Source organism: Camelus ferus, chromosome 19 (assembly GCF_009834535.1).
Source record: "Camelus ferus isolate YT-003-E chromosome 19, BCGSAC_Cfer_1.0, whole genome shotgun sequence".
NCBI classification, from domain to species: domain Eukaryota; kingdom Metazoa; phylum Chordata; class Mammalia; order Artiodactyla; family Camelidae; genus Camelus; species Camelus ferus.
The window spans coordinates 40,329,991-40,357,214 of NC_045714.1; the positions used below are offsets into that span (position 1 = coordinate 40,329,991).

The 27,224-nt window shown below is 44.7% G+C and overlaps 1 protein-coding gene across 4 annotated transcripts in view; it reads left to right on the plus strand.

Moving 5' to 3' along the window:
• LBP (lipopolysaccharide binding protein) overlaps nucleotides 1-26,250 on the plus strand; it is a 38,246-nt gene extending 11,996 nt beyond the window's left edge. The window contains exons 7-15 of one of the 4 annotated variants that reach the window (XM_032462288.1): nucleotides 720-811; nucleotides 1,316-1,492; nucleotides 2,851-2,910; nucleotides 4,923-5,090; nucleotides 6,340-6,407; nucleotides 6,947-6,989; nucleotides 7,746-7,809; nucleotides 8,628-8,705; nucleotides 25,789-26,250. In XM_032462288.1, the coding sequence (XP_032318179.1) occupies nucleotides 720-811; nucleotides 1,316-1,492; nucleotides 2,851-2,910; nucleotides 4,923-5,090; nucleotides 6,340-6,407; nucleotides 6,947-6,989; nucleotides 7,746-7,809; nucleotides 8,628-8,683 (728 nt within the window). In that variant the 3' untranslated portion in view covers nucleotides 8,684-8,705; nucleotides 25,789-26,250. Of the gene's footprint in view, nucleotides 1-719; nucleotides 812-1,315; nucleotides 1,493-2,850; nucleotides 2,911-4,922; nucleotides 5,091-6,339; nucleotides 6,408-6,946; nucleotides 6,990-7,745; nucleotides 7,810-8,627; nucleotides 8,706-8,893; nucleotides 9,356-10,554; nucleotides 11,375-22,740; nucleotides 22,901-25,788 lie in introns of those variants that run through there. The other 3 variants (XM_032462291.1, XM_006188627.3, XM_032462290.1) reach the window with 3 other exon arrangements.
• Nucleotides 26,251-27,224: the final 974 nt, after the last annotated feature.

Consider the following 27,224-nt stretch of genomic DNA (forward strand, 5'->3'; position numbering starts at 1 on the left):
CAGCCCTGTGCAGGTGGAAGTGCCGGGTCTAGGTCCACATGTGAAGTTTGCAGGAACAGTCTTGACAAACTGTCTGAGGTCTCCTACGATGCTGTGCTCTCCAGGTTCCCCACACTCACCTGCTGACATTCCCCCATCAGTGGAGGCCCAGGTGGGCACAGACACCCCAGTGCATGTGACACAGAACTCCCATCCCCCAGGGCCTTGGAGAGGCATGTCCTGGCCTTCTTGGTTATTTGATTTGTGTTGATAGGAAGCCAGTTTTCCCAAAGATCCAGGGCTCAGTTTTACTCTTGGGGAACAATACCTTCAGTTGCAATCCTGCAACTGAAGGATTTTCCTGATTATATGCCCTTTGGCATGAAGCTCCAGGTGTGGAAGGGCTGCCAGACCTGAGCTCCTCCTGCCCGTAGGATGACTGTGTGTGTGCATGTTTGTGTGTGTGTGTGTGTGTGTGTGTGTGTGTGTGTGTGTGTGTGTGTGTGTGTGTGTGTGTGATTCTGGAAACTGCTCTGGCCCCAGGCTAAGCGTCCCACCACCCACATCATCTATCTTAATGAAGGCACTCTTTGCCCCAGCACTGGGCCGAGTGGAGGGGCTTAGGGCAGAAGGTTAAGGCAGAGGGGCTCTGAAGAAAGTCACAGAGAGTGTGGGTCAGCCAGAGCCCTCACCCCTTCTCCATCGCCTGCCTCCTAATTCTGCCCCTCCCTGGTTCACAGTCACAACAGAGATTGACGATTTCATGGGCATTGATTACAGTTTAACGGAAGCCCCTCGGGCAACAGCCCAAATGCTGGAAGTAATGCTTAAGGTAAGGGTCCTGGGGCAGGGGCTTGGGTGGGTCCATTCCCTCAGGGTCAGCCATTTCTTGGGGCCTCTTGTTCCCCTGGCTTCAGACCTGTCCTCATCCCCCCCAGTGGTCCCCGCTGTGTGCAGGGCAGGATGATACGGAGTGGTGGGGAGTGTTCCCAGAGCCAGGACCCTCCCCCAGGTGTCTTAGGCCTCAAAACTTCCCCTCCCCCTTCTTCCCCTCCTTCACCTTTCTCACCATGCAGATGAGGTCTGTCAGAGCTGGCCCTCAGTGGCATATAGGACCAGGAGGTCCTATAGGTTAATATACCAAAGCTTCTGGGGAACTTTGAGGAATGCTGTAGATACACTTTGACCCAAAGAAAAATATAATTAATGGTGGAGTTTCAGGCAGTGCCTTCAGTCCATGTTCCCTCATTAAGCTCTATAGTTCACTCCCTAGCTCAGAGGTCCAGCTCTGGAATCGACTTAGAAAAGTTCAGATGGACTCTATTTCTCTCTCCAGGGTGAAATTTTTAGCCGTGATCACCGCTCCCCAGTTGCCTTCCTTGCTCCTGTCATGAGCCTTCCTGAGGAACACAGCCGAATGGTCTACTTTGCCATCTCTGATTATGCCTTCAACACAGCCAGCCTAGCTTATCACGAAGTGGGGTACCTGAACTTTTCCATCACAGATGACATGGTGAGAATCATCGCAGAACAGCCCTCACAAATGACACTGTAGCCTGGCCTTCCTTCCTTTTTTCCTTTCCACTCATTTACATCAAGGAAATAGCAAATTATGACTAAGAAAAAAAGATCAAGACCAGGAAAAAACGTAAGTTAGCACAATTCTCCTTTTCATTTTAGCTGCCAGGAAGCTCAAAGTCAAAGTTCTTTCTCCTTTATAACAATAGTGGAAGACTTTGCGGCTTGTTTGTGTTGTACTTTTCCCTCCAGACTAGATCTGTTATTCTAATTCATATTTTCTCTTATCCTGATGGTTTGTGGAGGCTTGAAAAAAAGGATTTTAGTAAATGAGGCAGGATAACAGATACACGGATAAATGCATGAAGTTAAATAGACAAGGAAATAAAAAATAAAGCACAATTATGAAGACACTGGGCCCATAAATTGATTTTTTTTAACCATAAATCTGGGAGCTTTCTGTAGCCAAACTAGAAGTGGTGCGTGATTTAGTACCATTTCACAGTGAAAAGGAGAGACAAAGCCTTCGTAGCGCTTAGCTCTAAAACAACGTCTCCAATGTGGTTTTGTATAAAGGATACTAAATTTTATAGTGGGTCATAGCTTTAATATTTCTCCAGTTTCTTTAGTATTTCTGAGTTTTAGATGGCTGTTTCTTTGTTTAAAAAAAAAAAAGCTCTTTGTAAAAGCTGAGGTCTCTTGAACAACATCAGGACGGCGGGGAAGACACAATGCCGTCCATATTAGATGGTCCAGCTGACCCTGGTAATGAACTGGGCACTGGCGGTGATGGATGGAGTGACTTTTTGTCTTTGGAATGATTTCTCACCCACGCCCAGGCCGTTTACTTCTATTGTCATGTTTGAGTCACCCTCCCCCGATGCAGCTCTTTCTTTTAGTGGATGGGATTATAATAGCTGTGTTTTATTGAGCGCTCACTATATGCCAGGCCTTGGGCTAGATGGTTTGTACCCACCATCCCATTTAGTCCTCACAATGACCCGATATGTGGGGACTATGCTTATCCCCATTTTGCAGGGGAGGAAGTTGAGGCTCAGCAAGGTAAACGCAGTGGCCTCAGACCACACAGTCACAAAGCCAGGAGCCAAACCTAGGTCTGTGTGACTGCAGATCTCACCCTCTGAGTGGGTCCCACCTGTCACCTACACCCCAAGGAGAACCCCGGGACTCGTGTGTTTATGGTGAATGCAGGACAGGCATCTCGTTGTTGCCATGGTAACCCTGGGCAGTGGAGTAGCTCTGTTATTGAACATCCGCCCACCTCCTCCTCCCTCTTCAGACCTTCAGCTCCAGTGGCAGCATCTAAAACTTCTCTGTGTCCCTTCGCTGCAGGTTCCACCTAACTCTAACCTTCGACTGACCACCAAGTCCTTCCGCGCCTTTGCCCCCCGGGTAAGTCTTCCCTTGGCCCTCGGGGAGGGGCGGGGTAATGAAGACTGAGCGCCCCCTAGACAGCCTTCAGGGGTTTCTCTGTACAACCTCTGCGTTCCTCTCAGTTTCTCCAAGAATCAGAAGGACCAGCAGCTGCAGGTTTGGGGGCTTATTTCCTTTCGAAGTCCTGAGTATCAGAGACCTGAGCCCGGTATCTCGCGGGACCACAGGCTGCCCAGTCTTTGATTGGCGAGCTCTGACAATCCCAAGGAAAGCCCACATTTCCCACAGACATATCCTAATTAATGACACCAAACTATTACAGAGGGTGTACTAGGGGCCAGGCACCATTCTTGGTGCTTTAAAAAAATTTTTTTTGAATGGATAATAAATTCTCATGGTTCAAAATTCAGAAGAAAAAGATTAAAGTGTGGAAAGTCCTACCCACTCCTGTCCCCTAAGCATCCAGTTCACATCCCCGGTCTATCCATATTATCAGATTGCACACATCTATGTATATACAAACAAACTCTGTAAAAAATGTTAAAAAAAAAAAAAAAAAAGGAGAAGAAGAAAGAAAAAAACAAATATTGTGTGTCTTTCCCCTGTTTTTTTACACAAATAGAGGCATAGACACACACCAGTTTGTATCTTACATTCTCCCTTACTATACCAGGAGACCATTCCATGTAGGGAATAAAGAGCTTCCTCACTCTTGTTTTCTTGGGAATCCAGTCCGCTTTCATATTAGGGATTGACCATAGTCTGTGTAGCCGGTCTCCCATGGAAGGACACGTTTCCAGTCTCTCGCTACATCAGTGTTGCAGTGAATAACCTCATAGCTCTGTCACTGCTTAGCTAAACTCTTCATGGGCCGCATCTCACTTAATCCCACGGAAATCCACCTGTCCTCTCCCCTCTTCCCTACTTTCTGAGTCCCCCCAAGACACAGCTCAGACAGGCGGTCATATTTAACATTCCAGGCAGAAGGCTTGAGGATGGCTGAGAGGAATTACAACGGTGGGAAAATTGTTCAGCTTCAAATCCTGCAGTGCCTGGGTCATGTCCTTCCATAAGGCGCCCCCACAGTAGGCCCTTTCTTTCCCTGGAGCCCCACAACAGCCCATCGTGCCTCTATATTGTTGGTACTGGCCTTGGAGGGCCCTTGGCCGCATCGTGGCTCCAACATCCCTTTTGCCCCAGAAAGAGGAGAAAACTCTTCCTCCTGCTACCTGCTCACATCATCATCAACCTGACAGAGAAGCAGCTCAGCCCACTTTCTTCCAGAAGTGGTTTACCTCCTCAACCTTCTAAACATCTCTCTCTTACAATAGATGGTAGATTTTATTCCTGCACAACCAAAAGGTTCACTGTTGTTCCTCCACCAACTTCCCCCCAAAAGGAATGATCTTGCCCCCAATTAAATTTTAGTGAAACAGAAGATTGCCAGCACTTTTGAGACGGTGGGGTCTAGGTGTGTCATATTTCAAAATCATTGGTATCTAGTCTTCGCCTGTGCAGTTACCTGAGTGTGATGAGAGTGGGGAGAAACAATAGCTCTCATCCATTGCCCAGGGAGGGGCATGGAGTGAAAAAAAAAAATCAGCCCAACCTTCATGGAGAACAGTTTGGCAACACCTGGCAGAAGCTTTAAAAATATCCCTGCCCTTGTACTCAGCAAGTTCACATTGAGGACCGTATTCCCCAAATAATAGCCGAAGGTACACGGCGGGGTGATTATTAAAATGGCAAAACCTTGGAGACAACTTGATGCTCAATAGGGTTAAATCAATTCAGTACCCATGCATGCATGATGGAATGCCATGCAGCCATGACATAGGTGGTGCAAACTCCATGTGTCTGACGTGGAAAGATGGCTAGTTATACCTGTAAGAGAAAAAGGCACAGAGCATTTTGTGGAAATAAAACCGACCAAGAAGTGTTCTCAGCTTGATCTGACTCCCTCAGGGTTCAGAAACATAATTCTCTTCTGCTTCTCTTTTCTTGACATAATCTCTTCATTCTGCCCCCAGTTAGCCAGGAAGTACCCCAACATGAACTTGGAGCTCCAAGGAGCGATGGTCTCTGCGCCGTCCCTGAACTTCAGCCCTGGAAATATCTCCTCAGCCCCCCAGATGGAGGTTGAGGCCTTTGTGCTGCTGCCTAACTCCATCAGGGAGCCTGTCTTCCGGCTTGGTGTGGTAAGGGGCAATGCCTTCGCAAATGCTTTTCCCTTTTCCTGCATGCTTTACCCCCCATTCACCATCTGGCTGATTCTTTCCCATCTCAACTTAAGTATCACTTCCTCAGATAGGCCTTCCATGATTGCCTTTACCCCTGATCTATTTTAGGCCCCTTGTCTTTTTTTTTTTTTCCTTGTAGCACCCTATTATTTTTCCTCATAGGACTTATTATAAAGTTACTTATGTATCTGTTTGCAGGTTTATTTGTTTAATGTATGTTCATCCCACTAAGTGAGTCTGGGCTATTGTGGGGAGGAAGGCATAGTGGTCTTTGACCTGTTTGCTCCATCTGTATCTGACCCCTGAAGACTACATGTCCCAGGCTCCCTTGCACTCTGATTTCTAGCTTAGCAATGGAAGGCACTGTCAGGAGAATGGAAGGTGGGAGGAAGGAAGAACCCATAGTATTTTTTCCTGTCTTGGACAGAGACTCAGGTACTAACTGTATTTCCTCCATGGTGGCTCCCATAACTCCATCTCTTCCTTCTGTTCCTCCAGTCCTGGGGTGGTAGCAGCTTCCTGCCTCGGCTAATCTCTCAGATGCCTCTCCAACCCTTTTTTTGGCTTTGCAGCAATGCCATCACTTGTGTAACCAATCCCCTGTATTAAATTCCCTCTGAGTTAAATATTGAGAGTGGTGCCTCCTCTCTCAACCAACCCTACCTAACAGCAAAGGGATTCAGGTTTTGGGGGGTCCTGCTCACTGGATGGAGAACTTTGCTGTCTTGTTCCTGGTTTGAAACTCAATAAGACAAATTTCTGGAAGTGTAATTACTCCCAGATGTCATGTCTGCAATTGGATAATTCTTATTGTTATCAAAATTGTTGTTAAGATATTTTAAATTAAAACATAATCTATTATTCTATTTGTATTTGTATTACTAGGGCTGAATCTTGGCCCTGAGATAGCTAGAAATGATCCCTTTAGAGATCTCCTGGGATAGGCTTCCACACCTTCTCTTGGTAGTCTGTTCACAAGTTTAATTGCTATTATAGTCAGCAATTCCAAGTAAAAAATGTTCCAGTTCAAACTCATCTATTGAGCACCTATGATGAGCCTTGTGGGAGTCTACACTCCAGTGGGTCAGTTCCTGCTTTAACCCATTGAGATGTTTGTTTAGAGGAGACAGCCGGGTCTCATAGCTATCCATCCTGTACACGACAACCTCCCTCATTTGGACCTATTTCTTTCTACTGGAATTTCCAGGCCACTAATGTGTCTGCCACATTGACCTTCAACACCAGCAAGATCACTGGGTTCCTGGAGCCAAGAAAGTAAGTCAGCCTCCTGCCCACATGAGGGCCCTTGGCTGGGCTTCCTCCATCTGGACATTGTAGCTGATTCACTGTAGCTGGTGGTGGGATGTGACCAGATGCCCCTGTCAACATTAGGGGCCCACCATTTCGGAAGGAAACTTACATTTTATCCCACTTGGCCCAATTCTTTTGCCCCACTGGTCCTGCCTCCACAAACTTCCTTTCCACATAACCCCCATTACTACCAAATTTCTAAAGAACTTACTAACGCTACTGCTTTCTTAATCTGTGAATTTTACACATCAGCTATACTGACTTCCTGAAATTGCAGAGGCTGTGTTCTTTTACACTACACATTTCCCCTCTGCAAGTCTTCCCAATAAAGTTGTATCATTGTTTTTGGTTCCTCAAATATCTTTTCACTCCCACCCCTACCACATCCTTGGCCCTGTGCCTTCTCAAGTCGGTATCTCCTTTTTTCTGATTAACCCCCACGTTGCTTACATTTCCTATAAGCGTAATGTCCACATCTCTGAATCTTCTCTGATTCATTATAGGATACAAGTGGAACTGAAAGAATCTAAAGTTGGAGTATTCAGTGTAAGTTATTATTGTTTTTATTTATGGAATGATTGGGGCAGTAATTAATTTAGAGTGTTTAATGCGATAGCACCATAATAGAAAATAGAGAAAGAGAAGAGTTACTCTGTGCCCTAGAAAAGCATAGACGCTCTTGAGGACACGAAACATAGGGCAGAGGAACAGTTACCTCCCAATATAAGACTGTATAATTAGGTCATCTATTGGACAGAATTCTTTTAATTGCAAGGAATAGAAGGCCAATTAAAAATGTCTTAAGCAAACAGGAGGGATGTATAGGGTCATATAACCAAAAAAAAAAACTAACTAAACTAAACTAAAGCTAGAGGTTTCAGGCATAGCTGGATCCAGGTGTTCAAATTAGTGTATCAAGCATCTCTTTCCAAGGGAAAGAAGGGGGAGGGGCAATAAAATAAAATTTTGTATCATATAGTAATTTAGGAAAATATTTTCACTGAAAAAAAAATTTAATACTAAAGATAAGACTAAGCCAAACCTTGATGTTCTTCCTAGAGGAAAGACAGTTGGGTGTGTAGTCTTCCAAACTTTTCTATCCCTTTGCACACATATAAATGTGCATTTCAAAATAGTTTAATCTTATAAAGTAGCAGCATGATGTAGGTATCTATCTGAAATTAGCTTTTTTTCAAGCCTTTTGCCATGTCAGCACATACAGAACCACCCCACCCCCAAGGTGGCTCTGTGGACGTTTATTGGTGCATGTGGTTACAGTGTACTTCTCCTGTTCTCCACCAGGTGGAGATGTTGGAGGCGCTGCTCAACTACTACATTCTCAACACCCTCTACCCCAAGGTCAATGGTAAGAATCAGTATGGATTTTTCCAAGTCAAGAGTGGTCACTGCTCTTTGACGGAAAGAACACTGGAAACGTGGCTCTCCTGCGGGCTGTGTGACCTTGGGGGAGTCACTTCTGTTCTTTGAGCTTCAGTGGCCTGTCTGTGGCATGGGAGTATTAAAGTCTATCTCTTCTCCCTCCAGGGCTCTGATGAGGGTTGGGGATGGGGGCAGTTTTTTTGCAGCACAGGAAACCTCCTCCTAAGAGAGAAAGAGGGGCTTGCAGAAGTGCCACCCGCAACACCCTGAAAAGACAGGTGAAAGACTGAGGACCAAGTTAATACACAGAGCACAAGGCAGCTCACCTCTAAATTCACATTTCCCAGTTAGTTGCCAACTCCCTAGTCAAAAAATAAAGCATAAAGACCTAAACCCTCTTTCAATGAGATCCTGGTTCATTTGGCTGCAGTAGAAAGCAGGATGCGGGTGGAGGGCAGAGAGCAGATACCCTCTAGCTTCTTACCATGAGTGTCTGCTGCCCCACCCTCGCCACTGTCTCCATGTAGCACCACAGCTGAGAACTCAGGCCCCTGTGTCAGCCTGCCTGCGTTCAAATCCCGTTCTTCCACTTTCTAGCTGTGTGACCTAGGACAGGTTACTTGGCCACTCTGTGCCTTGATTTCCTGATCTGTGATAAAGGAATAATAATCCCGTCTTTGGTGATAATTAAATGGGAATATACTATGTATAGAATTTGCAGAGAGGAACTTTTTGGGGGTAAAATTTCATCTGTAATTGTTATTTATTAACAAATTTCTCTCCATACTGTGTTTCAACCTCCAGATAAGCTGGAAAAAGGCTTCCCCCTCCCTCTGCTAAAGCAAATTGAGCTCTACTGACCCTGTTCTCCAGATCCACAAGGTCAGTGGGTTCAGGGGGGCTCTGAGGATTTGGGGAGAGGGGCTGGTGAGCTTTCCAGGCTCAGAGGTCATATCTCAGTGGGTGGGACCCAGCCCAACCCTGCAGCAGGGAAAGCCTGGACGGGGAGTGGGGGGGGGGGGTGCTCAAGGATCAGCTAGATGCCATGAAGCCATTCATGTGTCCTTCAGAAGTGGCACCTCTATGGGGCAGGAGGGAATTGACACAACCTCGGGAACCTCAAGATCAGCTCATTTTGAAAATACAGCCATCTTAGACATGCCAAAAGGGCAGGTTCGGAAAGCCATTTGTAAGTTTTTAAAATTTCTTCTAAATTCTTAAGAATTCTAAATTCTTCAAAGAAGAAGTTTTCATAGATACATATGCTGTTCCTTGTAAACCCATTGCCTGCCCCACACCCACGGCAGATTTTTGATGTACTTCCTTCTAGGCTTTTTGTTTTCTCTCAGCATTTAAAAAGAAGTGTTTGTTTTGGATTGTTGCCATTGCTAGTCCTCAGACCTGTTTTCTTTCTTTTTTTCCCCTCCGTTGCAATGTAGTCTCCTCTCCCTGCTCCCTCCACCCCCGCCAATGTTAAAGACTGTCCCATCCATGCGAAGGATCACAATTTACTTAACTATTTGAATACCAAGGAATAGTCTGATTCTTTACTCTCCACTATTCTGACCAAGTATTTTATGGTCCATCTGTGCCCCATGGTTCAGGTTATATTTCTAGAACAGCATCTGTATGGTAGGATGGCTGGGTGGGCAGTCTTGTGAGCATTCAAGGAGATGCTGCTTTGCACCTGGTACCTCATCAACATCCAGCAAATATCTCCTAAAGAGTGACGGGCAGCAGAATGATCAGGAACATTGAAACAGTGATGAACTGATACATTTAAAAAACAAATGTGCAAAGCCCTTTTGGGCTCGGAAATACTAACATCCAGCCATCACTGAGAGTTTACAAGGAGTGAGACAGATCATTGTTCAAAGCAAGGATGGAGGGAGAATTCGTGTAGCTGGCCTCAGTTTTCTCTTCTGTAAAATGGGATGTAGCCCAAATCTCACTGGGCTCTGGTGAAGATTTGAGCTTCTAGCTCAGTTTGGTACAATGGAAGTCATTTAGAAGATTTGTTACAGTTGACCCTTGAACAACACAGGTTTGAAATGCCTCAGGTCTGCTTATATGTGAATTTTTTTCAATAGTAAATACTAGGGTACTGCACCATCTGCGAAGTTGGTTGAATTTGCAGATGCAGAACCATGGATGCAAGGAACCGTGGATAGGGAAGGCTGACTATAAAGCTGTATGTGGATTTTCCACCTGCGGAGCATCAGTGCCCCAACCCCCATTGTTCAGTGGCCAACTGTATATACTATCATATTCATTTGAGTTTTGAGGTCAACTCTGCCCGTGTGTATGACCACCAAAATGCAGCAGATGGGTCGCTGTGGGAAAGAACTAGACTTTCCTTTGAGTTCAGAGTTCCCGCCCCTTTAGTGATGGAAACTTATAAGGAGGTAGGAGAGTAAACCTCAGAAGCTCACAATTTTGAGTTTTTCTCCAAGGAGAGAGAATTTAGGTGACACAAAGGACATTTATGAGGCCTGCCAGGAAGCAGCAGCTTGGGAAATGACAGATAAATTGCCACCTTAGAGAACAGTAGCTGGCAAAAGCTGTGCTTTATGGAGACCTTGGGGACAGGAGTTACACGCTCGATTTATGCACCACACTGGTTTCTGGCAGAGCTTGTGTTTCCCCAGACGTGGGCCTCCCTTTAAATCAGAGATGCGTCTTCTGGGATAGAGGATGCTTTTACCATCCTGTCCTGTCTTGTCTCTCCTAGGACTTCCTGTTCTTGGGTGCCAACGTCCAGTACCTAAGAGTTTGAGGGCAGGGTGAAAGGCAGGGCCTGGAGGCCACAGCTGGACTGGGCGAGTTGCATCTCCAGATGTGCAGCGTGTTCCTGGGGATTCTGGGAGGATGAAGACGTTTCTGTTATCAGCTCTGGGGGCCTGGCCTCTGCGCCTACACTCCTCCTTTTCAGCACATGCACCCTCACCCTCTCTGACTCTGGACTTTCCCATCAGACCGACTACGCCCCCCCCCCCAACACCCACCTCTGCTAGCTGTGTACTATCTTTAAAAGCAGACACCTTTTTAATTGACCATCAGATTCCTGTGCCTAGCAGAGTGCTGGCAGTTAGTAGGCCCTCAACAAATATTTATTGAGTGGCTCAATGAAGGAACCACCTGATACTCTAGCTGAACCTCCCTACTGCTCACCCTTTTTTGCCTAAGGGGGTCTTTGGACCTCCAAGACTGGACCCTAATCACACTCGCCTTTTTCATCTTCCGCTGCTGTGGGAACCTCAGTGAGAGAACAAGGGATTCTGTTCCGCACTCAGCCCTGAACTTGGCACTCATGCCTGCTCTTAAGGTGCTTGTCCATCCCAGTTTATGGGCACTTCACGGGCTTATTTCATTATGTGCTCCCTCCCTCCCTTCTTGCCTGCTGAAGACACAGGAGCCACTGGGTCTCCTGGAGCAAAAGCTCAGCCTCCTGCTGCTTTCCCCATCGAAAGGGGTATAAATTAGGAGGAAATGGATCTGTCTAGGTTTTGGTTCCGACCCAAATAAAGAGCTCCAAGCCTGGAGGAAGAGACCTTGATTTCTAATTACTGAACTAACCCACCTTTGATCAGTCATTGAAGAGTCATTTCCAACTTATGTAGTTGGGCCCCCGGGGACTGGGCATCAAGAGGCTCATTTGATTTTTTTTTAATTGTGTTAATGAACAGATGGATGGAGCTGCCGGCTAGCAGATAATTCACAGGGAATAGACCCATTTACCCTGTGTGTGACAGAGATGCGTTCCAAGATGGGACAATGTGCTGTCACCCAGCTGGCGGAGGGTAAGCCATGGCTTCGCCTTGTCCCTTTTGTTCACTTGTCTGCCGCCATCATCCATCCCTGTGATGGACTGTGAAGAGGTCGGCTTCATCCAGCACCGGCCATGTGGCCTCAGGCAGGTCCCTTTCCCCTTCGAGGTCCTCATCTATAAAGTAAGGATGATGATGATAGTAGTAGGCATGCCCTAGGGCTAGTTTTAATGATGATATTGGGTAGCCCATGTTAAAGGACTTATTTAGCCATAGTGGACATTCGATATCTGTTGGCTGGACGTGATTACTGAGCATCTCCTGTTTGCAGGCACTGAGCTGGTCAGCCCGGGGGAAAGCTGTCCCTCCTCCGCTCTTCACTTGACCTCCCCACGAACCCTCCTTGTGGTTACACACTATTCCACACTTGTGTGTGTACAGGACAACTTCCTCTTTCTTAGATGCATGGGATTTCCTGGTGAGGATATACTACAATTTATGTAACCAATCCCCTACTAATGGGTCCTTAGTTTGCTTCCAATGCTTGGCTTTTATAAATGAGGAGTCCAGCTCCTCATTTTAACCAGAGTCCAGGATGTTAACCCAAAATGGAAGTGTGATTTCTGAAACCCCACCATAGGCAATTACAAAGGCTTTTCCTGACAGGGGAAGCCGCCCTCCCCACACCAGCCTTGGCGCCCAGACAACTCACTGCGGTCTCCGAGGGGAGTTGCGGTCAAGGTTGCATCAGCACCCCAGCTGGTCATGCTCGCTGCATATTTACTGTCCTATCCCAGAAGCCTTCATTCCTAAGTCTCTTTACCTGAGGCCTTGGGCAGAGGTCTTCAGACGCCTGTGCCAAGGACTCTATCAGGAAGAGAAGAGGGGCCCTTGAAGACATTTTCCCCACAAGGACTCGTACTCACTACTTTTCCACTCCCAGCCCTTCCCTACTTCCCTCCCTGCCACCTTCCTGGTTCAGAGTCCAGAAACCTGCCAGTGGCTTCTGTCTGGGGAGATGAGCCAGTGAGATGAACCCGACGTCTGCACGGAGCCTGCCTGACCCACAGGGGAGGTGGATCAGGGCCGTTGGGGCTTTTCCTGGTTTGAGCCTCTTGCTTACGCTATCGGAGTGCGCAACTAAATGCTTCACCGTGGTTTTCACCTGCTGTCGCCTTAATCAGCTACTCTGACACCTGGCAGCCCAGCTCCCTCTCTAGCTCGGCTGAACCCTTGAGATAAATAGTGCTTCAGTGAATAAATTTATCCATACATCATTTCTTATTCATACAACCACGCACACAGGAGCAGGTATGTCCATGAAGTAAATGTCCAGAAATGGAATCCAGTCATTTAAAAAGACTCGTGCATTACTTCAGCAATTGGCTATTTGCTCACAGTCTCTCCTCTCTCACACTCTGCCCTCCTCCTGAGGTGGTGCCTGAGCACACAGGGGAGGGGGCTCACATGGAGTCACGGCAGCGGCGTGGGGAGGGTTGTGTAGCAAAGAATTCAACTTGGCTCAGACAGAGGTCTGGTCTTTGTCTTCAGCCCCTGAGAAGTCATCACTAAGTTCTTGGAAAATCCTGCCAGATCAGTGTCTTTGTCTACCTGGAGGCATGGGCCATGCCAGACAGTTAATGGGGTAATCTATGGTGCAAGGTTTGAGTCCCATGGTACCATCTGGACCTTCAAAGGGGCTGGAGACATGGTCACCCACGTGGGTGGTCAACTGTGCCTACAGATGGAGCCACCAAGGCTTCGCTGAGCATCCCCCCAGTTGGCAACAGTGTGCATGTTGTCACATTTTGATGCCAGGAGAGTAAGGACCTCCACAGGTCCACGGGGAGGGGCCAACTGGAAGCTCAGCCTTTGGAACTTTCCTGGACTCTGTCCTACGCGCCCCTTCCATTGGCTGACGTTAATCGGTATCCCTCCCCTTTAACAAACTGTAACCACCAGTATAACAGACTTCCATGAGTTCTGGAGTCCTTCTTGCCAATTATAGAACTTATGAGCAGTTTGGGGGGACCCTCAAATTGACTATTGGTGCTAGAACTGCTCTTTTTGGTTTTACAAGTGCTGTGTTGGTCAGGATTACTAACTGCAAACTTCAGAATCCACTCTGGTTAGTATAAGCAGGAAGGAGGTTTCAGCCTCTGAGGCTTTGAAGACCATCAGTGGTGCAATGACCCCCTGTGTATGTGTCTTTGGTCCAGACCTCTCTTCTGAGATTCCAACCTGTCCCCTTACTACCGGCTTGACGCCCCCCTCGAGCTGACTGGATTTGGGGGCTGCACCTGGCTCCTATGACATAAGAATCTGTCAAGGTGTCCGGAGAATTTCCCCTGGAGTCTGGTGCAGAAATTCCCCCTGCCTGCTTCTCCTAGCCCGCAGAGGAACCCTGGGAGTAAAACCTAGCAGAATGGACGGCTGCTTTATGGGTGACTAAAGTGATTTCCCACCGGGCACCACTAAAGAATCTGGACCTGGAGTCTCTCCTTCCCTTAGAGAAGGCTTTCCTCCCACCTGTGGCGACCCCTTCAGTGCAGAGCTGTCATCAGAAACCCTAGGGACAGGGAGACTGGTTTTAAAAGGATGCTCTCACCACTGCTATCTTATCTGGGGGTGTAGGGGCAGGCCCAGAGCCATCACCTTTATCCCCCAGGCCCAATCAAGCTCAGTTTTCTTTCAGCCCCACCCCTCCAGCCCCAGCTAGCTTTCTAAGACCTGTAGTTCAATCAAGAGTGACTCTCTAAGAACTCCCCCTGAGCAAAACCACTTGAAGAGTCAACAAAGAATTACCTCTCCCCACCAAAAATTGAAAAATAAATAAATAAATAAAACTTTTAAAGAGTCAACATAAAATGGTTCAAATGAAAAATACAGACAAAATCCAAGGGTTCTTCTTTAAATATTTGGTAGAATTCTCAGTGAAGCCATCTGGTCCTAGGCTTTTCTTTCAAGGGAGATTTTTTTTTGATTACTGATTCAATTTCCTTACTAAGTTATAGGTCTGCTTGGATTTTCTGTTTGTTCCTGATTCAGTCTGGGTTGGTTGAATGTTTCTAGGAACGTATCGATCCATTCTTCCAGCTTACTCATATAATCGTTGGCAATGGTTCATAGCAGTCCCAGATCATCTTTTTTATTTCTGTGTCATCATTTGTGATGTCTCCTATTTCACTTCGGATTTTATTTGCATCATCTCTCTCTCTTTTTTTTTTTTTCTTAGTCTAGCTAAAAATTTATCAATTTCATTGATCTCTGTGAAGAACAAGCTCTCAGTTTCATTGATCTCTGTGAAGAACAGGCTCTCAGTTTCATTGATTTGCCCAGCTCAGTTAACCCTTTCTTTCCCCCAGCAGGGGAGGGTATAGCTCAGTGGTAGAGCGCATGCTTAGCATGCACGCAGTCCTGGGTTCAATCCTCAGTACCTCTGTTAAAAAATAAGGAAATAAACCTGATTACCTTCCCCACACAAATAAAAGAAAATGTGTACCTGTCCAGACCATAATAACCAAATAATCTCTCCTAGTTCAGAATTCTAAAAGCTTGTTATCAGCTCTACAGTTCATTTAGCAGTTGATCATGGGGCACTGTGAACTGCTATTTAAATATTTTGTTATCTAACTTCTCCTGAGTTTTATGTCTAACCTGGGTAAGTAGATTATACTTTCCTTGAGGGCAGGAAACAGATATTACATGCCTTTATATCACCCATGGCTCATTGCGGTACTGAGTCAGGCACTTAATATGTACCTGGTGATTTGATTTGAAGTCTTTTGTCACTTAACTTCATTTTCCAATTTTTTCCCCAGCTAGGGGCTGCCCTAGGTCCTTTTCACGTACCACCTCCAATTGAGTCTGCTGGTAATTATCTCCAGATCTTTGCCTCTGCTGTGCTCACATGCCCAATGCCCTTGCATTTCACTTTTACATCGTTCCTGTTCAGATCCTGCAGCTCCCCAAAGGATATCTCACCCTGTTCTCGTTCTTTCTGATGGGTCGAAGCCCTCTGCTGGGGCTCCAGAGGGCACTCAGGAGGCAGATGAGCCATGAAATGTTAAATCAGGAGGGTGTAAACCCAGGTCAGCTGGAAACAAGAGAGGACCTGGAGGGCCTACACTTTAGGGGATATTCAAGGGCTGCGGGGATGGAAGCCTGGTAAGTGAGATGACTTTTACCATAGTTACCATAGTTACTATTTTGGTGAATATCCTTGACAACTTTCCATCTTAGGAGAGCCTGAGCATGGTTAAGGTCATGCAGAGAGAGAGTATAGAGTGGGGTGGTTTCAACAGAAAAAGTCCCTTTAGCTCTAATATTCCATGATTCGAAGTTACTTACTGGTATGAGTTGAATCATGTCCTCCAAAAATGCTGTGCTGAAGTCCTGACCTCCATACACATAGGGTCTTGATAGAGGTAACCAAGTTAAAAAGAGGTCACTAAGGTGGTCCTTAGACCACTGTGACTAGTGTTCTTATGAAAGGGGGAAATTCAGACAGAGTCAAACACACACAGAGACAGATGATGACAGAGGCAGCTATCTGGCTAACGCAGCTTCAAGCTAAGGAATGCTTAAGGCTTCCAGAAGCTAAGAAGAGGTCAAGAAGGATTCTACCCAGAGTCTCAGGGGAAGCATGGCCCATGGATACCTTGATTTCAGACTTCTGGCCTCTGGAGCTGTGAGACAAACTTCTCTTGTTTTAAGCCACCCAGTGCATGGTATTTTTTTTACAGCAGCCCTAGTAAACGAACACATTTACCTTCTCCATGCTTCCTTCCTCTCACCCATAAAACGGGCCCCTAATGTCAACCTCACAAGAGTGGGAGTGTTTCTGCTGAGATAAAGATACCAATGGGTTTTAAATTAGTCATGCAAAAGTCAGCTTCTCACTGAGTTTGCAAAATAACCACAGCTGTTTCAAGCATCCTTTTGAGAGAAAAATCTTCCAAAGTGTTCCCTGGGAGATGGCCTCCCACGCTGCCATGTTCTTTTCTTGGGAAAATATCCCAGACTACTCAACTCCCTCAGGACCAACCCTGCCTGCCCTTGTGAGTCTCAGATGTGCTGAGGCAGCGAATCTTATGGTGGTAGCTGCTGAGGTGTTCAATTATTTGAGAAAATTCTTTTTGCTTCCATTAGGATATTCAGTTTCCCCAATCTATGTGCCAATATTCACAAATATTTATTGAATCTGCACTATATGCCGGGTGCTGTTATGGTCCTTGGGATATATCCAGAAACAAAACAGACCCTCAAATCCTCACCTCTGTAAAGTTTATTTTAGTGAAGAGAGAGAGGCAACGAACAAAAACGTAATAGGGTAATTATACAGTAGATCAAGAGATAATAATGGTTATGGGAGAAAACAGAACAGGGTTATAATCCAACCTTTATTTTATTGCTCGAACAGTCCCGGCTTTAAGCCATTAAGGGCGACTTCAGGCTGGTGCCTGTATTCTTTCACTATGGCCCCATCATTTTTTGAGCCCTTCCTTACTCTCTCACAACATACTATGTTGCCAGGCTCATATTTTACTTTCTGTGCCCAAACTCTAAAATTAATCATTTCTTCAAGGAACGTTAGTGTTTTTTAAATAGGAAAATGGTATTGAGAAACCACGACCTGGGCACCACATCTCTAGATGAGCGCATTGCTACTAGGACGCCATTGCCTTCTGAAAGGACAGAAGGGAGAAATACCTAAGGGGAGACTAACACATTCATACACATACCCATGTTTATTTCTAGGTTTGTCTGTCTGTAAATAATTTTAAAACATAGATTTATACTTATATTTCTGATTTCAGTCCAATGCCACGCAGGATTCACTCTAGCTCTTTCTTTACTTCTACCTTCTTTTTCTGGCAGTGAAAAACCTGGCTCTCACTATCCGCCACATATTTACTTTTTGTTCAATACTAGTATATGTATATTTACTAAATAGAGGACGGTATTTATGTGCACTTCTTTTGGTGTGTAATCCTACAGTATCCAGTCGAAATACTGGTTTTCAAAGTTACTTAGGCTAGTTTTTTTATTCTTCAGTGGTGTTACCTTCTTCACTTACAACACAGATTCATTTGCTATTTTTTGTATGCCATTTTGGGTGTCTTCCACGTAGCCTGGTTGGTTTTTGTTAATTGATTCTTTACTCGGTATGTGAAAAATCACCATCATTCTAAGAGTCAGGGCTAGACAAGAAGTTGCTCTCACAAGCACTCGGCATTGTCGGGGTTTTTAATTGTAGCCATCCTAATGGATGTGTAATGCTGTCTCATTATGTCTTTAGCTTGCATTTTCCTAATAGCTAATGATGTTGAACATCTTCTCATGTGCTTATTTGCCATCTTTATACCTTCTTTGGTGAAGTGTCTGCTCAAATCCTTTACACATTTCCTAATTGAATTGCTATTTTAATGTTGAGTTTAGAGAATTCTTTATATATTCTGGATTCAAGTCTTTTGTGAGATATGTGATTTGCATATCTTTTCATTTTCTCGTGGCTTGTCTTTTTGTTTTCTTAACAAGGTTTTCACAGACCAAAAGTTTTTAATTTTAATGCAGTCCAGCGTATCAATTATTTTTCTTTTATGGCTTGTGCTTTTGGTGTCATGTCTAAAAACTCATCACCAAGCCCGAGGTCATGAAAATTTTCTCCTATATTTTCTTGCAAAAGTTCTGTACTTTTGCAATTTACATCTACGATTCACTTGGAGTTAATTTTTGCTTACAGTGTACAGTTTGGGTCGAGGTTCACTCTTTTTGCCCCTGTAAGTCCAGTTGTACAAATACTATGTGTTGAAAGGACTATCCTTTGTCCGTTGAGTTGCTTTTGTACCTTTGTCAACATCTGTTGATTAATGTGTGTGGGTCTATTTCTGGACTCTATTTCGTTCCCTTGATTTGTGTCTAACCCAATACCAACACCACTCTCTTGATTCCTGCAGCTATGTAATAAGTAGTAAAATCAGATAATGTGATTCCCCTAAATTTATTCTTCATTTTCAAACATTTTAACTAGTTTAGCTCTTTTGCCTTTATATAGACATTTTGGAATCAGTTTGTCTGAATCTACAAAAATTCCTGCTGGAACTTTGATAGGAATTAGGTTAAACCTCTAAGTAAATTTGGGGAGAAATGTCATCTTTGTTATATATTAAATCATCCAGGCCATGAACACATTCTGTCTCTCCATTTATTGAGGTCTTTGGTTTCATAACATTTCATAGTTTTCATCATACAGATCTTGTACATATTTTATTAGATTTATACTTAAGTATTGCATTTTTTAGAGCTATTGTAAATAGCATTGTGTTTTTAATTTGTTTTCAGTTGTTCATTGGCTATGTAGAAAAATATGACTGACACGACTACTTTTTGTGTGTCAACTTCTCACCATCTGGCTAGAGTTTGTTATTCTTTAACAGTATTACTGGATTCTACCTCTTAATCTTTCATAAAGAAGTTCGGCTTCAATATTCATAAATTAAATTAGTCTGTGAATTTCTTTTTGCTGCTTTGTCCGGTTTTGATGTTTGTCTTAGTCAGCTCAGGCTGCTGTAACAAAATACAATAGGTGGCGTGGCTTAAACGACAGAAACTATGTCTCACAGTTAGTTCTGGGAGGCTGAGAAGCCCAAGGTCAAGGTGCCGGACAACTTGGTTCCGGGTTAGGGTCCAGTTCCTGGCCTGCAGATGGTCATCTTGCTGTGTCTTTACACAGCAGCACTAAAGGGAGATGGCTCTCATGATTCTTTCTATAAGGGCACTAATCTCATCACCAGGGCTTCACCCTCATGAACTCATCTAAAACTAATTACCTCCCAAAGGCCCCACCTCCTCATACCATCATGTTGGGAGTTAGAGCTTCAACATGTGAATTGGAGGGGAGGACATAATACAGTCCCCTGTAATAATATTTAAACCCTTCATAAAAATAACTGGGCATTTTCCTTCTTTCTTTATGCTCTAAGAGTTTGATGAGCTTTGGAATTGCCTGTCACTTGTAAATTTGAGAGAAACTATGGAGCTGTCTTAAACAACTTCCTCAGCTACTGCCAATACTTCCAGTTATTAATCTGTTTAGATTTTCTATTTCTTCTTAAGTCAATCTCGGCAATTTGTTTTTTTTTTGAACTTATTTTGGTTTTAAATCATCCTAATTTTCAAGAGGGTTAACATTGCATTGTGCTAAATAAGCTTTCATAATTTTTCCCCTTACGCTTATACTGTGTAATATCTTAAGCAGATCTATGTATGCTGACATGGAAAGATCTACAAGATATAATGGAGGGAGGAGCAAGTCTCAAAAAGAGATAAACCATTTTTTAAAATAAGCTTTTATTTTGGAATTAGAATCTCATTGTTATATATAAAATGGATGTTGAATGGTCTGAAAGGATACCCACTAATATCTACCTTGTAAAGCAGGAGGGGCCTGTCCCTTGGGCTTACTCTTTAGAGGGGCCGCTCATCCTCCCCCCAAGTGCCCCACACCCGCAGGGCACACACCCAGCTACAGCCTGAGTCTGCCTTCCAGACCAGGGACCCTGGAATTCCTTGTCCTCCTGAGCATGGAGTGTGTCACTGCTGTGACCCCTGCTAGACCCACCAGCAACCAAGGGGTGCTGTTTGAGGGGGTGTGTGGAGGAATTTGGGTGTGCAGGTTGGAGTCTCCATCTATGTGTGTACGAACCCCTTGTGGTGTAGACAGAGCAGGACATGGGAAGAAAATGGAAGCCCCGCTGCCATGCTTCTGGCAAAGGAACTCTGGAGAGTTCAGGAACTTGTAAATCTGAATCTGGTTTCCCAGGTGGATATGAAGGTATATTTGTCCAGGTAATGTTGCCAGAAAATGTAGGTTCTTGTCTCACGCAAGGAAGAATTCAAGTGCGAGGCATAGTAAAGTGAAAGAAGTTTATTCAGGGAGATACACGCCCCACAGACAGAGTGCGTCCCTCTCACTCAGAAGGTAGAGTAGCCACGAGGTGTGGGGGTGCTTAGTTTTGAGGGGCCAAGTCATTTCATATGCTAATGAGTAGGAGGATTATTCCAACTATTTTGGGGGAGGTGTGGGGACTTCCAGAAATTGGGCCCCACCTACTTTTTGGCCTTTTATGGTCAGCCTGGGAACTGTCATGGCACCTATGGATGTGCCATGAGGCTCAGGGTCTACTGGAAAACGAATCTTCCATCTTGGTTCTAATCAGTTTGTCCTGTCCTCAGTTGATGTCTCATTTCTTCAATGGTTATACCCTGCCCCCTTCCCTCCTGTCTCAGTAGGAGAATAGAACATTTTTAACTGCTTGTTAGCTGGATTTACAAAAAATATGCAGATATATGGCACGTGGGCCTTGGTTTGACTCTTGTCCTGGACCCCACAAATATTATGTAGGCCTGGTTAATCACATTGTCTGTAAGAAAGGAGGGACTTAAGGGGAAAAGGTGAGAGAAGTTGTTCTGGATTGAACTGTGCCCCACCTGCAATTTATATATTAAAGCCCTAAACCCCATTCCTGTATCTCAGCACGAAACTGTATTTGGAGACTGGAGCCTTTTAATGGGGGTGATTAAGTTAAAAGGAAGCCTTTAGGTTGGGCCCTAATCCAAACTGGCTGGTGTCCTTGTAAGAAAAAGAAGCTCAGACACACAGAAAGACACAAGGGGCGTGTGTGCAGAGGGACGACCATGCGAAGAGGCAGCAAACAAGAGGGCAGCCATCTGCACCCCAAGAAGAGAGGCTCAGACGAAACCAACCCTGAGGGCACCTTGATCTTGAACTTCCAGCTTCCAGAGCTATAAGAAAATAATTATCTGTATTTAAGCCTCCCCGTCTGTGGTATTTTGTTACTGGCAGCCTGCCTCTAACTTTTCACTCTATTTTTTCTTCTCATTTGACTTTTACTTCTAATGCATACATATCCGTGCATTATTCATGTGATTTAAAAATACGTATTAAAATGCTCTTTTATCAGCCTTACCGTTCATTTCTCATTCCTAATTGTGACTTCTCTGCGTGAGGTCTTTTTTCCCCTTGATTAGGCTGGCTAGCGGTTTCTTTATTTCACTGTGTGGATTTTCTTTCCCCTTTTTGCACAATGAATCAGCTCTTCCATTTATCAATTCTACCTTTGCTTTGTGTTTTGATTCATTAGTTTCTGCTTGTCTTAATCCTGCCCTTCTTTCCTTAGATTTATTTTGTTGCTCATTTCTTATCTTTCTGGGTTGAATGCAGTGATTCATTTGTATTTGTCTTCCTTTTTCTTTTTTCAGAAATACGTGTTTAAGACTAAATTTCCCTTTCATAATGGTTTTCGCTGTGTCTCATTGCTTTTGACACATAGTCTTTTCATCTTTCTTTTTTTTTCCCAACGTGGTTTGGACTTGCAATTTTGACTTTCTTTTGTTCTCAAGTGGAGTTTTCAATTTTGAGGAGGGGGTTTTTAAATTTTCCACGTGGTTGGGTTTTTGTCTCATTTCTCCTTTTTGTTTTAATTTCTGGCTTTATCACTTGATTGTCAAAGAGGATCTCTACTATTTCTATTTGGGGGAAAAGTACTGACATTCTCTTGATAGCCATGGTCAATTTTTGTAAATATTCTCATGGGTGTTTCAATGGCAGGTATATTCTCTGTTTATACATCCATTTGTTTACACAGTGCCATATTACCACTAATACCAGCCCGACTGGTTATTTGATTCAGATCTTCCATATTCCTTTGTGACCTGTGGCTCTTGGTAAAGCCCTTTATCCTGTGTAGGGTCAGCTGATCCATCTCTGTTCAGCGGGCATTGTGCAAGGGTGATGTCGGAGTGTCATTCTGCCCCCTCTCTCCTCGCCTTGCCCTCGGCTTGCTGGTTTGAAATAGGAGCCCAGCTTAGAGGAAACAAGGATGGTAATGCTACAAGTTCCTCCCTGTAGCCCAGGTTCCCATCATCCCGGGGCTTGAAGACAGTCACAAGGTAGTGACCGCCCCTAATTCTCTTGAGTCCACCTCTGCTCTGAGTTCTCATCTTTCCAAGTGAAGATGTTGGCCAGCCCCTTCCAGACCCTCTCACTTACTTTTAGGAAACCTGCATCTACTTAATATCTGGGAGATAGGTGGGGGCTCTGAACATCTTCCTTAAATGTGTTACAGATATCTGTGTCAGGAAGACATTGTTGCCGATTTGCCCAGTTCTGCCGCATTCATTACAGACGGCATGTCCTTCTGCGACTTGCTGCATCATCTTGTCTCTGCATCACCCGAGCCGTGTTGCGGGGGAGGTCACTGGGACTTTCCCTCTGCCACCTCTTCCTCCTCATACCCATTGAAGCCAATTGCTTCTGTCTCTTGCCACTTTCTATAAAAGCCAATAGATGGATCCTCACTAAATTGAGAGACTATGTGCTGAAGTGTCTGACTCAAAATAAAAGCTGTTAACTTTGTGGATCCCTGGGGATAACTCAAAGGTCATTCTGAAACTAGACTTCAGCAGGAAGCCCGTGTGTCTGCTGATGAGGACAGACAAGGCATGTTAAGATACCGCTGAGAGAGAGCACAGTGGCTTCAATTGCCAGGCTCGAGGACCGAGAGATGCTCCCCATTGTGTCTCCCACAGGCAATTCGATGTGCCCTCTATGTAAGCAGCAACCAGACTTCCCTGGTTTAATAATATTCCTTTATTTTCCTGAGCAACATCAGGGGGTCTGTTGAGTTGTCTATAAGCACAGTATTCTCAAATGTCCTTTGATTTTTCTTTACTGTTTTGCCTTTCTCTTTCTCCATTCCATTTTTCTTTTATTCCTTCTCCAGATCCCATAACAAATTTGTAAGCACCAATGTTTCTAATGTCCAGGAAGTATTTTTATGACTCCTTTCCTTTTTCTTTGATTAAGACCTTATTAGCTCACTCTTTAATCATAATTCTTACCTCCTCATTGAGGAATCTTCTATTTAATTTAACTGGCAGTTATCATATAAAAAATTCTTCATGTGTATTAGGTCAGCTTCCACCAACTTATGCCACAGAACAAACAACCCCAAGATCTTAGTGGCTGACCACCACAATGTTTTATTTCTCATGCACATGACTGTCAGTTGCTGCTCTGTGCCAAGGCCTCTTCATTCTGCACACAGGCTGTTGGAAGAAAGGGAGGATTGAAATGCAAAGGGACAGATCTGCTAAATCTAATCCCTTTTAGAGGGTTTTTCCAGGAGCCCACCCCTTCCTGGTTCAGGTGTGTCACTCGGCAGCCTTCTACAGTGCAGACAGCTACTCCAGCACGTGTTCCTCCACTATAGAGCAACCTGAAGCACCCAAAGGCCAGTAGCCTTCCCAGCATCCCCACCTTTGGCAATTTGGTATTTAAGTGCCTCCATTGAGATCCTTCAGTGGTATGACAGAGGACAGTTTTCTGGCAAGTTCTACCAGCACAGACCTCAGTGACTTCTCTGCCATCCAGTGAACCACAGCTGTGCCCAATCCAACAAAGTCTGAACCTGGGAAAGGGGAAGCTCTATCTCAACCCTGAGAGTAGCAGCTGCTCCTTGTATCTGCTGCTTTACGTGTATTCTTCAGAGTTCTTTTTACTTCTTCCTAGCCAATTCCTCATGACTGCAATCCCCTGGTACAGTCATTAATTCTTTATATTAAACTTTCCCTATTCGAATTACCATGCAGTTTTTCTCTCCTGATTGAATCCAGACTAATACACCCGCCCAGCATTAGTGGCTCAGGCTACTACCTTCGGCCAGGACTACCTTCCAGTGCTGGGAAATGTAGCTCGTTAGCTTGGCAGGTGGCCACTTTGACTAATCCAGGTTTCTGCCAGTAAGGAAGAAGGGGAGTTGAGGTCTTGCATACACAGCTAGCAGCATCTGCCTCGATAGCAATATATATCGATAAGGTTGCTTTCCAGCTCTCCCAGCTGCTCTGTTTTTTAGGACACTTCCCTTGACCAGACTCACTGGTGAAAATCTCCACCTGCCCACATCCCCAGGCCTCATTTCACACCATCCTCCCCAATACCATGGATCCTTTGAAAATCCCCTCAATGCAAGCTCTTAGAAAAGGATTAAATAAGCGGAAACAAATTCAACAAGTATGATTTGCTCTGGTATGGGCATTACGCAGACTGAATGTCCCACAGGGTCCCCTCAGTCTTTGAAAGCCCCCCAGTCCCTTCCAGCCTCTCAGCGTCTGCTAGACGGCCGTCCTGTTGGCCCTCCGTGTGCTGTGACCCATGTCATTTCTGCCTCCCTGAACATTTGATCCCCTCTTAATAGGGGGACTGCCCCACTGTCTGTCCCTTGCAGCTCCCTGCCTGGTTGCCCCGCCCCCCAAGGCAGGGAAGGGCACCCCCTCCTCTCTCGGGATGCTCCCATAGCTCCCAGAGCCTGTGCCTGCAAAGCAGATGTTATTTCTCCCTGTCCGCTCCTCCGACTCAATACAAGTTCCAGGCAATACGGAAACAGGAGGTGGTGACAGGGACTTGCTGTGTGAGCGTGGGGAGGTCAACAATCCCCTCCACAGGGGTAGCTGTGAGCATTAAATGAGAAAGCGCGAGTCGTGCTCGTCACTGTGTCTCACACACAGTACGTTCTCAGTAATGCCGGTTGGGGCTATTGTTACTATTAGTATTATTATTAACAGTTTTTAGCTAGTTCTTCAAAAAAAGAAGGTCTCTCATCTTGAGGAGCTTAGGAACCAAGTGAGCTCTGACCAATTTGAGGTATTGGGGCATCCAGAAAAGTCACTCTGAAGGGACAGGAGGGGAGAGCAGGAGACAGGCAGCTTAAGCAGCCAAGCTCAAGCTCTCCTGGCAGACGTTAGCTTAAATTCACAGGACACATTACAGTGAGATCTTTCCAGGAAAGCAGAAGCTGCATTGGAAGTGCAGTCTGCACTGCCATCTACTGGCCATGTTTTGGAATGTTACCTCTGGAGGGAATGTAGACAAGTAGACAACTGGTCACCTAGGATGCTACTTAATCACCTAGATTCCAGGCCCACATTCTCAGGGGTGCTGGGGGTGTCTGCATGTTTATCAAGTCCCTCAGGAGATTCTCATGCAGGTGGTCCGGTGCTTCCCACCTCTTCCCATGAGGGGACCCTATTTTAAGGCATGAACAAAAATGTTCACAATAAAGTGATGCACGGAGATGTACTCCTGCGAAAACACCTAACCTGAATCTAATTATCAGGAAACATCAGATAAATCTGAAGAGAGTGACTGGCCTGTAGTCTTCAAACATTTCAAGGTCATGAGAGACAAAGAAGACGGGGAAACTATTACTGACCCAAGGAGACTAAAGAGAAAGGACAACAGAACAGTAATTTATGATCCAAGATTTTCTTTTGCTATATAGGAGGTTAAGAGAGAGTTGACAAATTCTGCTGATAATAGTATTGTATCAATGTCAATGTCATGATTTTGATCATCGTACTGTGACTATATATATATATATATATAAGAGAATGCCCCTGCTTTTAAGTAAGTATTTAGGTGTAAAAGGCCATCAGATCTGCTACTGACTTGCAAATGGTTCAGGAGGGAAATTTTAATATATGCATATGTATTTATATATATAATCTTGATGAAGGATGTTCAGGTATTCTTTGTACTGTTTTTGCAACTTTTTAAAGTCTTAGTTATACTAAAATAAGAAGTTAAATTTTTTCACAGCCCCACCGAGAAAATAGTGACATAATACCACCATAAATTCAATTAAGCATTAAAACCTCACCTTTTTACAGAGCTCTTAGTAGATGCTGGGCATGTGTTAATTACTTGCCATGGTTTAGCTCATTTAATCCCCACAGTAGTCCCATCAGAGAGATGCTATTATTCCCCTCCAATTTTCGCATGAGGAAAGCTTCACTTTAGAGAGGTGAAGTGACCTGCCCAAGGTCACACAGCTAGTAAGTGATAAAAGTGAGATGGGCTCTCTCAATCCAGAGTCATAAAAATCCAACTAGTGGCCTGTAGGGTCTGTAACACTAAATGACAGGGGTCTCATTATTGAAAGGACTGGGGACCACTCTTGTGGCTGCCAGAGTGAACTCTACAGTCCCCACCAGACATACCTGGGCCTTGACTCTGCCTCTGTCCAGGCCATTCTCCATCTCCCGTGAATTTCTTTGGCAGAGGCAGAAGAGCATAGCTACTGCTAGCTCCAACTCTGGACTCAGACAGGCCTGGATTCAAAACCTGGTTCTGCCATTTACCAGCTGTGTGATCTTGGGCAAGTCACTTCACCTCTCTGAGCATCTTATAAGTAAAACAGAGCTATGATAACTCAACACATTATAAAGAAAAAGAGAGCTTATACAAAACCTTTCATATAACATCTGGCAAGCAGCAAGTACTTGAAAATGTTAGTTACTATACCTATACCCTATCTCTATAATGACTGTTTTAAATTTTTTCAGATAGAATTAGTTATAAGCATGTGTCAAAGTCTTATTCCAATCTTGCCACAGAGCCAAGTCACAATTCCCTTTTGTTAAGGACATTTCACAGGAAAAGAGAAAGGCTGGATAAGCATTATTAAACTGAATACAAGACAAAGAATGTCTGATAATCGGCTGAGTGTTTAGGTAGCTGATTTCCCCAAGGAGGTTTTAATCTTGTTAAAGT